Source organism: Cervus elaphus, chromosome 18, assembly GCF_910594005.1.
Source record: "Cervus elaphus chromosome 18, mCerEla1.1, whole genome shotgun sequence".
Classification (NCBI taxonomy): Eukaryota; Metazoa; Chordata; class Mammalia; order Artiodactyla; family Cervidae; genus Cervus; species Cervus elaphus.
The window spans coordinates 59,220,421-59,232,549 of NC_057832.1; the positions used below are offsets into that span (position 1 = coordinate 59,220,421).

The following is a 12,129-nucleotide window of genomic DNA, read 5'->3' on the forward strand; positions in this document are numbered from 1 at the left end:
ACATTGGTCAGGTAAACAGTTTTGACTTATTATTGAATTTACTAAATTTATGACTATCTTGAAGATTTTTTTTTAATATTGAAAAGATTCATATACTAGACACGGTTCAAACTCTTAACCAAATGAAAAATAAGCAAGAATTAATTTACTCTTAATAACTTTTCTAAATACTTTTAAAAAGTGCAACAAAGTGAAGTCACTTAATAATACTTATTTTTACAAACCTGAACAAAGTCAAATATGGTAAGAGGCAGAAGATCATCCAAAACTGCTATATCTTTGGAGAATCTATTAAGGATCCCACCTACAAGGTAAAGAAAAATTCTTCAAAAACTAGTAATCTTAAAAAGATATATCAAAATTTGATAAACTTGGTTCATAGCAGAAGCATTCAAAACTCAAATACAAATGAACATATAATCAGATATATAAGGCTATAGACAATTTCAGTGTTGTACAAGGATTCTCTGATGCTAGGAAAGACTGAGGGCAGGAGGAGGCAACAGAGGGAGAGACAATGGTTGGATGGTAACACCGACTCAATGGACATGAGTTTGTGCAAACTCTGGGAGACAGTGAAGGACAGGGGAGCCTGGTGCACTGCTCCATGGAGTCACAAAGAGTAGGACATGATTTAGTGACTGAATGACAACAAACAACAAGGATTCGAAGAAACTTGTTGTACAAAGATTCTAAATAACTCTGTGTTCAAGAAATACAGATTGCTGTAAGATTTTATGAATATATAGAATATTTTATGAAATTTTGAAATATACATTGCTGTAAGATTCACACAAAGCCCAACGTCTCTAACAGAGCCCTATCACAAATTATGTCAGGAATAGGCAGCCTCCTACTACCATAATCTCACACTTACAAGCCTGAGTTTTGTATTTTTCTGGCTATGCTCTCATCATTCCCTTATTTCGTAATGTAGAGCCTCCCTAATTTTCAACTTCCACACCTTTCTGACACACCTCAGCACAACCTGTTCTCAAACCCTCCCTGCCCACCATGTGGCCCTCTTTGGCCATGTTCTCCTTTTCTACCGTCTTCACTGACAATTTAACTTCCGCCTGTCTTCTAAATTACAGACTCACATTTGTAAGACTGATCATTTTTTCCTTCAATGAAAAAAGTGTCACACATGGAGTGTCTACAGGGCACTGGGCACAATGCTAGGCACGGAGACAACAGACATGGATCAGCCATGCTCCTGGCCCTTAAGGAATTCATTGCCTCGGGGTGAGTTAGACATACAATTAAAGTATAACATAGAAGTGAAGTGAAGTTGCTCAGTCGTGTCCGACTCCTTGCGACCCCGTGGACTGTAGCCTACCAGGCTCCTCTGTCCATGGGATTCTCCAGCAAGAATACTGGAGTGGGTTGCCATTTCCTTCTCCAGGGGATCTTCCCGACCCAGGGTTCGAACCCAGGTCTCCCACATTGCAGGCAGACGCTTTAACCTCTGAGCCACCAGGGAAGCCCAATAATACTGTACAAATTGTTTTTGATAAGATTGAATCTTATCATTTACCCTCCCCATGAACTGCAGGATAAAGTCATAATTTCTTAGTTTAATACTTAATAACTTCCATGATTTTGACCTTAAGCCACCCGAGGAACAAGCTTCCTCTTTTCAAACATTCTGTTTCAATCAATCTGATTTATTCTTTAAATACACTTTACTCTCTCCTATTTCTTCGCACTTCCCATGTGGTTCCCTCTGCCTGAAAACCCTTTCCCCTCATCTCTACTTGCTAAAAAATATTGTCTCCTTCCTGGTCCAATTCAAATGCCTCTCTGGCAAGGACACGTCAATGTTTGCACATTTACAATGTGCAATTTGAAAACATTTGCAATGTTTTCAAATTAATCCCTTCCTCCTCTGGGTATACTGAATACCTTTGAAATATCTTGTCAGCACTTCTGTGTTACAATAATTATATACATGCTGTATAGTTGCTTGTATACATGTCTATGTCTTTTTTCTAGATTGTAAACTTCTAGAGGTCACTTGGACCATGTCATATTTATTTTGTGTCAATCTGAGCCCTCAGCAAAAAGCTTTATGTAGGAATTATCCAATGCTTATTTTTTGTCACTATCTCCTAGTCCTTACTAATGATATATTATTTAGCATATTTAATTAATCATATTTGTATACCTTTTCATAAATAAATACAAAATTGTGGGGGGAGTAGCCTATGGTATTTACTTTGTGTAGAAAATGAAAGTCACTTTGGTAAAAAAAAAGAAAAAAAAAACATCATTCTGGTGCTTAGTATATTTCAGATGGGAAACAATAGAAAGGGAATAAGAGTGGGTAGTTGGCATTGACCTGATGTTGGCTGTGTAACGGCCAGTAGGTGATGACCTTATTTCATTTCACAATGGTCTTTTGAGATAAGTATTCCTTTTCTCATTTTGCAGATGTGGATCCAAGTCTCAGAAGAGTAACTTGCCCATGATCATCACTCTTAAGAGGACAAGACAGACCTCAAACAATGCCCATGCTCCTTCCATTATATCTCATTGCCTGTTTCTCACTGCTAGAATCTTGGGTAAAACCCCTAACTTCTCTGAAGCTCAGCTCTCCCACTGAAAAAAAATGAAGTCACTGGATAAAGGTAACTGGACATTCCCTTTCAGGTCTAAAACGTCTTAGCTCTAAAACGGAGCATGGTGATGAATATATCTAAATGAGGCAAGACTTCAGTGACACACAAGGGCTTCAGAATAAATATAAGGAAGATCCTCTTGAATATTAACACTGAAATGTTATTACCCAGAAAAAAAAATGATGGTTAATTCTTATCTTGAGATTTTTAGATACAAATCACTCTAAAACTCTCAGGCTTGGAATTTATTTTTTCCTTTATAATCAAATATTCCAGTTCTTATCATTTATGGTCACTACATTATACACTAGATCTTCAGACCTTACTGATCTTATAACTAAAAACGGTACTCCTTTACCAACCTCTATGATAATGTAAAAAGTACTTTCAAAATATATCTGGGATACCCCCACCCATTTAAAATAAAATTTGGAATGAATTTATGGGATTATCTTTGAACAGTTATATGAAACTAGATTACTCTATTTCATCAAAATATTTCATTAGTAAAAGAATTTTGCTTTTTGGATCTCTTCAAATCACCTCCCCTTTTAAACAGCACTATACATTGACAACAAGATGCCTAGAAGGGAGCTAGCTCAAATATCTGAATAGAAAAGGATATTTGACACAGAAGGGCCTGCTTCTGCTGCTATAGACCCATCAGCATTGTGTCCTAACAAACTGCACTAATCTAACGAACAGAAATATGAAGAGTGACAGTACCTGAGAGCCTATAATACCAGACAGGTCCACGCCCAACATAAGGAAGCTCAACAAAGGGTAAATGCCTCCATGCAAAAGCCAATGTTATCACCACAATATCAACCAACTTATAGCCCCTCTTTGTGGAGGAGCAGCAGCTTCATTTTGTACATCTAGTTAAGTACCTGTTTTCAACGTGTTGAGGGTTGACATAGGGGCTTGAAGAACAGACTGTAGCATTTTGTGGTGTAAAGTTTTTGACACTGTGATTAGAGTATGCACCAGTGGTAAACCTCTGAAGAGTCCTAGAGCAAGCAAAGTGTCAGCTACTCCCACATAAATGTAAAAAATGTAATACGAGCTGGTGCTGGTGATGATCACTGCATAACTGTTATTTGCACTCTTAGTACTATTCCCTTTGTCTTGAAAAAGTATTCTGTAAAGCAAAAGGAAATTATTATTTGACAATCAAACTTGTCCAGTGAATTACCAATACATGTAAATGATGCTGAATTTGAGTCTAAAGCAATACAACATATTTCATTAGCAGAGTTTATGCCTTTAACCTGAAGGACTTACTATTGCAAGAAAACAGACTAAGCTTTCCACCACTGAAAAAGATAAAATTTCAAATACTCAGAGAAAACATTAACTGTCCAAGGTTGTCTTAAACATTGTTACTGCCTTTTATAGAAACTAAACACGACTAGATCTTTTAAAAATTGATAATGAGCTACAAAAACTGCACACACAAATTTAAACAAAAGAATTCAATTCTCTACTACATTACTGTGGGGAAATGAAGCAGAGTGGAAATTACAATGTTTAATAAAAAATCAACAGAAACAAAATACAATCCACAATAGGACGTGGAATACTCACTTCGGAAATAGGCACAACACAACCAAAGAAGCAGCCACCTGGAAGGGAACAGCACACACTTGACTTTTTTCCATCATCTTTTCCCATTCTTCCCACACCCACCTCTAATGCCATCATGACCAATATCAAAATACACACAATTTTATTTTCCTTGGCTTTACTTTCCTGGGTCCAGCAGCTGCAATAATTGTTCTAGGAACCACTTTTGAGGTGAGAACACGTTAAGCTAATGGAATTCAAATTTCACTGAATAAAATACTTATTCATTTCTCTCCTTCATTCAACAGGAACCACTCACTGAACCTCACAGAAGAGCTAACACTGCAGTTAAATGTTTTAAGTAATAAAGTCTGTTTCTTATGAAGAGATTACTCTCAGCCTGCTGGCAGATAACTGATCTCATTGGTGGCTATAAATAATTTCATTTGTCATACAATGATTATGAGGGACTCATAACTATAAGGCCAATTAGTTATGAGAAAGGATGAGATATACATTCAGGAAACTCAGTTAACATTTCAAAAGTGCAGAAATTCAGTTTTTTTTAATAAAGATAAGGTGCATTCACATTAAAACATATACTCCTGGTAATATGTGGGCTTTCTCATGGTGGAAATTTTTGGCTGAGGAACAAATATTCTATACCATAACTAAAAAAATATTAACAACTATGATTTGTTTTTAGTTTCCATGATATTTAAATTATCTGAATTCTGTTCTATTTCAATTTGGCATTCCAATTTCCTAAACACTGCGGGGAAACCATCTTGTGATGATACCAACACAATCATAACACTAGAAATATTTACACAATTATAAGACTGACATTATGCAATTAGGCCAATAATAACTTTAACAAAAAATCAAATAGAAAAATAGGAGAAACTGTAAGCAAAATAAAAAAAATTTGAAAATGAACACAGACCAAAAATAAACAGGGGAGAAAAAAATATGCTTGCTATAAGAAATCTATTATTTCATAATCAACTTAAACATTTAACAGTACCACATAAAAATTATGGAGAACAGTTAGCAGTAATTAAGAAATTACATTATGAAGTCTTATAGTTTAAATAGTATATAGTAGTGGTTTAGTCATTAAGTCATGTCCGACTCTTTGCAACCCCATGAACAGTAGCCCGCCAGCCTCCTCTGTCCATGGGATTCTCCAGGCAAGAAGTGGAGTGGGTTGTCATTTCCTTCTCCAGGAGATCTTCCAGACCCATTGAACCCATGTCTCCTGCATTGCAGGTAGATTCTTTACTGATTGAGCTACGAGAGAAGCCCCATTTCAGGTAAATTTGCCTATCAGATTGGAGTATCATAATGAAAAAGCTAATGGCATCATTCACAATTTCCTACCTTTTTTTTTATTACACATGGCCTCCATGCACCTATTGACAACAAGTACCTTTGTCTCCTTGAAATTCAAGTGAATTCAAAATGACAAGAAACTGAACAATAATCTTGCTACTTCAAAAGTCTCTGTTACAGTACAAATGTTTTCTGATTTCCCAATACTAATCAAATTACTAATCAAATCAAAGGGTATATTTCTCAATTAATCTTTGGTTATTATAGTCCCTCTTTGTTTCAATGAAAGAAGTGTCAACAATGTTGGCATTCCAACTTTTCTGAATGTGAGTAAATCCAAGAAATAAATATTCTATAATATTTACTATGGAACAACCAAAGCAGTTGTTCAAAGACCCTGGTCTAATCTGTGCAATATAAAGGTATTTCATGGCTCTTGTCAACAGAGACCACTTATGGAACCACCGACCCAAACTACTTTTACTGATTGGAACACAAACGTTTCCAAGGACTTGACATAATGACTTTAATAAAAAATGTCTGGGGCATGTATAAATGATTGAGCAGGCAAGTTCCAGCATTTAATTTCTAAAATGTCTGAGGTTATAAAGTTCATGCAGTTTATGATAGAATGACAAGTCCTGAAAGATTAAAGAACAAAAGTAAAAAGGTCATTATTTTCAGCTTTGTTAGGGCTTGAAGCAGCATTCCTTATCATGCTGAAAAGGGTATAGTCTAGATCAGCAATGTCCAACAGAAATGTCCACAAAAGTAGAAAAGTTCAATATCTGCACTGTTCGGTGTCATTACCACTTAATACAAGTGGCACTTGATCCCTTGAAATGTGGCCGGTGTGGGTGACTGGGGAACTGAATGTTATATTTTGTTTCATTTTAAATAATTTAATTTACATAGTCATACATAGCAGGTGGATACTGTACTGGACAGGGCATGAATAAACTAAACCTATTAGCTCTGTAGGGTTTCAGCCAGAGTACTTATTCCCAGGTGGCTCAGTGGTAAATAATCTGCCTGCAACATGAGAGATGTGGGTTTGATCCCGGGTTGGGAAGATCCCCTGGAGGAGGAAATGGCAACCCACTCCAGTATTCTTGACTGGAAAATTCCATGAACAGAGGAGCCTGGTGGGCTGCAGTCCATGGGGTCGCAAAGAGTTGGAGACACTGAGCATGCACATGCTCACCACCTGCACACGCTTATTCTACACCCGTCTAAACAGCAGGAGGCTGATGACAGTGTTCTCTAAGGACAGATCCATGAACAGTCAATGTGATCATTTGCACACTTTGCAAATGACCACAAATGAAAAACTAGTAGCCAGTATTTAGAAACTAGATCATGATTTAAACTATATAGATGATTTGTCTGTATGATTTAAAAAATAATGGCATGTTGGGACTAGAGTACCATAGTATATACATATACAAAGAGAAGCCAAGTGCCTATATCTGAAAGACTTATTTTGATAAATGAACTAGTAAACATCCCTGGAGATGTGATAGATAAAGGTTGATCAGGTATGTAGTAAAACCCCAACAATATGGTTTCAAAAACAAGATGTGATGGAGAACTAGAGCAAGAATATATTCAAGACGTAGGAGGAACCTACCATTACACAACCTGGCCAGCACAAGTCTGATACTTACAACAAAAGAAAATAGGCATGAAAAGAGAACATTGCCGATCAGGTATAGAAAAAGTTAAAAAATGTGAATATAACCAGGAGAGGTATAATGATCCAAAATTCTATCATAAAGAACTTCAATTCAGTCACTCAGTCATGTCTGACTCTTTGAGACCACATGGACTGCAGCACGCCAGGTTTCCCTGTCCATCACCAACTAACAGAGCTTGCTCAAACTTATGTCCATTGAGTTGGTGATGCCATCCAACCATCTCATCTTTTGCTGTCCCCTTCTCCTCCCGCCTTCAATCTTTCCCAGCATCAGAGTCTTTTCTAAGGAATCAGTTCTTCACATCCGGTGGCCAAAGTATTGGAGTTTCAGCTTCAGCATCAGTCCTTCCAATGAATATTCAGGACTGATTTCCTTTGGGATGGACTGGTTGGATGTCCTTGCAAAGGGACTCTCAAGAGTCTTCTCCAACACCACAGTTCAAAAGCATCAATTCTTCAGCACTCAGTTTTCTTTATAGTCCAACCCTCACATCCATACATCACTACTGGAAAAACCATGTTTGGCAAAGTGACATAGCTGCTTTTTAATACACTGTCTAGGTTTGTCATGCCTTTCCTTCCAAGGAGCAACCGTCTTTTAATTTCATGGCTGCAGTCACCATCTGCACTGATTTCAGAGCCCATGAAAATAAAGTCTCTCACTGTTTCCACTGTTTCCCCGTCTATTTGCCATGAAGTGATGGGACCAGATGCCATCATCATAGTTTTCTGAATGTTGATATTGAAGCCAGCTTTTTCACTCTCCTCTTTCACCTTCATCAAGAGTCTTTAGTTCCTCTTCACTTTCTGCCATAAGTGTGGTGTCATCTGCATATCTGAGGTTATTAATATTTCTCCCAGTAATCTTGATTCCAGCTTGTGTGTCATCCAGCATGCCATTTCGCATGATGTACTCTGCATATAAGTTAAATAAGCAGGGTGACAATAAACAGCCTTGATGTACTTCTTTCCCAATTTGGAACCAGTCTGTTGTTCCATGTCCAGTACTAACTGTTTCTTCTTGACCTGCATACAGATTTTTCAGGAGGCAGGTAAGGTGGTCTGGTGGTCCATCACGAAGAACTTCAATGAGCTTCAAAGTAGATACTCTTAAATATTTCACTGTGAAATATCTGTAGACTTTTAAATATGCCTTAAGTATGCCTTAAATATGCCTTTAAATATGAACACTGTGGCTGTTTAGCCTAGTTAATAAGAGCAATCTTTTTCTGTCATAACAGATGTTCCTACCTTCCCTCATGTCCCCATCCAATCCATTTTCCATATACCACAGTGATCTTTTTTCAAACATAAAAAAATTATATCATAACCTGAATGAACGGGTTCAAAGGTTTCCTATTGCACTTAAAACTGAAGTTCTTCAGCTAATGCTTCTGCAGACCTGGTTTTGATTTACTTTTTCAATGTCACTACATGATATGCCACTTACCACTTTCTCCCATTTCTCCAAACATGCTGGCCTTCATCCAGTTCCCATAATTCACCAAACTTTTCCAAGACCTTTGTATTTTCCCCAGTTTCTGCATGTCTGAGTACTTTTTATCTTTCAGGTGTCAACTAAATGTCATTTCTTCAGGAAGACCTTCCCGTCCTCTTTGCCCAGCTTTATTTTAGCCCACTATTTATCTCTTTCTGGAACTCACTACATTCTGTGATTATTTCCATCAAAATTTATTTACCATCTGTCTTTTCCCTCAGAAAGTGCTGCATAAGATCAAGGAGGAGCCATCTGTCCTCTTTCCCATTGCATGCTTAGCTTAGTGTCTATAACAATATCCAAGAGACAGTAGGCATTCAGTAAATCTATCCTTAATAAACAAAGGAAGGGATGAATAAAGGATACTTAAAAAACACAAATGTTTTTTATTTTAAAACATTTAAATACAAAATGGAAATTATATAATTTTAAATAAAATTATTTAAACAGAAAGAAATTATGTACTAACCACATAGAAAACATTTTAAAATGCAGATGACATTTTATGTGGGATAAAGAATCAGAACCAATTCATAAGTTCTGTACATATACAGAATTCAGAGCTACCTTCCAAGCCACACAAGAAGATCTATGTATAAATGAATACCTAGTAAAACAGTCCTGGCATTTTGAGCTTTCACCAAAGGAATACAGCATTATGAATTCTGTTTACACTGTAAACATAAGTACATTGGTGTAATCCATTGGTATGTTGTTTTGTTCTTCACTGTATACAGAGCACATAGAATCATGCTTGCCATATTGAAAGAGCTTAAAAATGTGTGTTGAATGAGTAAGTGGCTGAATGAATGAGTAAAGAGTAAGAGGCAGTAAGCGTAAAGTGACATGTTGTCAAGACTTAATCACAGATTTCAATCCTTTGCAGGTTAAATCATGCCCTAAAACACAGACACTTGCCAAGCAATACTGCCTTGATAGTATTACTATCAAGGTATAACTATCATTAAGGTATTATGGAAGCACATTATATATTGAGGGATTCCTCATTAAGAAACAAAGAGAAAAAAAAAAAGAAACAAACAAAGAGGACAGATTTTGCTGCTCCACAGAACATGGGTTCTTCCCAGAGCAGAGATTAAACTCCTGTCTCCTGCATCAGCAGGCGGATTCTCTACCACTGAGCCCCCAGGGAAGCCCCTACTAAGCCTGTGCTCTAAAGTCCGGGAGCCACAACTACTGAGCCCATGTGCCATAGAGCCTGCAGTCAGCAACAAGAGAAACCACTGCAATGAGAAGCCCACACACTGCAACTTAGAGAGCAGTCCCCACTCACCACAGCTACACACCAAAAAAGCCTGCACACCAATGAAGATGCAGAACAGCCAAAAATGAATAAATAAATTGTAAAAATAATAAAAATACTTTTAAAAAAAGACACAGAGAGGAAGTCATATAAGAATAGTACATAGCAGTTCTCTAACACACTTCTTAAAACACAGGAATAAAAGGACTAAACGTGATCTTTAGTTATTCGAGGCAACAATAATATCATCTGGTTATTGCAGAAGAAAAGGTGGGCACTGCCTCCTACTTTATTATTTGCATTTCTTTTCTATCTCATCAATGATGCACTGCCAAATAGGAGCACTAGAGAGACTAACATAACAGAAATTTTAAAGCTTGTATCCTTGGTTCTAATATCTAAGAACTTAACAGAGGATACTATCCTATCATAAAGAAAACAGCACAAAAATATAAAGGTACACTGATTCACTTAATAAATTAACACACTATTGATAATTTGTTGTTGTTCAATAGCTAAGTCATGTCTGACTGCAATCTCATGAACTGCAGCACGCCAGGCTTCCCCGTCCTTCACTATCTGCTGGCGTTTGTTCAAACTCATGTCCATTCAGTGAGTAATGTCATCCAACCATTTCATCCTGTCGCTCTCTTCCCCCTTCTTGCCCTCAATCTTTCCCAGCATCAGTCTTTTCCAGTGAGCTGTCCAATTGTAGTAGGTAGCCAAAGTATTTTGGAGCTACAGGTTCAGCACCAATCATTACAATGAATATCCAGGTTTCATTTCCTTTAGGATCAACTGATTTGATCTCCTTGCTGTCCAAAGGAATCTCAAGAATCTTCTCCCGCACAACAATTTGAAAGCATCAGTTCTTCAGTGCTCAGCCTTCTTGATGGTGCAACTCTCATATTCATACATGACTACTGGAAAAACCATAGCTTTGACTACACAGATCTTTGTTGGCAAAGTGATATCTCTGCTTTTTAATATGCTATCTAGGTTTGTTTGGTCTTGGAGTACAAAATGAAGAGGGGCTAAGGCTAACAGTTTTGCCAAAGAACACGCCGGTCACAAAAAAACACCCTCTTCCAACAACACAAGAACTGTCTCTACACATGGACATCATCAGATGGTCAATACCGAAATGAGACTGTTTATATTCTTTGCAGCCAAAGATGGAGCTCTGTATAGTCAGCAAAAACAAGACCAGGAGCTAACTATGGCTTAGATCAAGAATTCCTTATTGCAAAATTAAGACTTAAATTGAAGAACGTAGGGAAAACCACACTACACCATTCAGGTATAACCTAAATCAAATCCCTTATGACTATACAGTGGAAGTGACAAATAGATTCAAGGGATTAGGTCTGATAGATAGAGTGCCTGAAGAACTATGGACAGAGGTTTGTAACACTGTGCAGGAGGCTGTGATCAAAACCATCCTCAAGAAAAAGAAATGCAATAAGGCAAAAAAGAATGCACAGGAGACCCACTTGACTTCACATTCCAGGATGTCTGGCTCTAGGTGAGCAATCATGCCATCATGATTATCTGGGTCATGAAGATCTTTCCTGTATAGTTTGTCTGTGTATTCTTGCCACCTGTTCTTAATATCTCCTGCTTCTGTTAGGTCCATACCATTTCTGTCCTTTACTTTGCTTGAAATGTTCCCTGGTATACCTATGGCTGATGCATGTTTATGTATGGCAGAAACCAACACAATATTGTAAAGAAATTATCCTTTGGTTAAAAATAAATACATTGAAAAAAATAAAACCTCTGCCAAAACCCATTCTATAAAATTATAATTCTATATAATTAAAATTATAATTATATATACTACAAATCTACACTGAAGTATGGCCCCTGTGAAAACTAAAAATGGATACATCACTTTCACAAGGGAAGATGTGGATCTTAACTTTTCTTTGGATTCTCTGATCGTGTTGAGTATGAAGCTCTATTAAACAAAGTTTAAAAGATCTAAACTATCTTCCTGGATTAGTACCTGTACTATGATGCAAAGCACACATGAGATATTCAATGGTAATGAGAAAGGGCCCAATGGTATCAATAAAGGAGCTTAGTCTAAAAGAAAAATTAGGTAAATTTTGATTCAAAGAATATGAGAGAACTGTGAACATCTGAA

The 12,129-nt window shown here is 37.0% G+C and overlaps 1 protein-coding gene across 3 annotated transcripts in view; it reads right to left on the reverse strand.

The window, feature by feature from the left end:
- CFTR (CF transmembrane conductance regulator) overlaps positions 1–12,129 on the reverse strand; it is a 191,923-nt gene that overhangs the window by 72,085 nt on the left and 107,709 nt on the right. For all 3 annotated transcript variants that reach the window (XM_043873384.1, XM_043873381.1, XM_043873383.1), the window contains exons 16-18: positions 4,209–4,246; positions 3,512–3,762; positions 225–304 (exon numbers count right to left, since the gene is read on the reverse strand). In XM_043873384.1, coding sequence (XP_043729319.1) covers positions 225–304; positions 3,512–3,762; positions 4,209–4,246 — 369 coding nt within the window. The remainder of the gene's footprint in view (positions 1–224; positions 305–3,511; positions 3,763–4,208; positions 4,247–12,129) is intronic.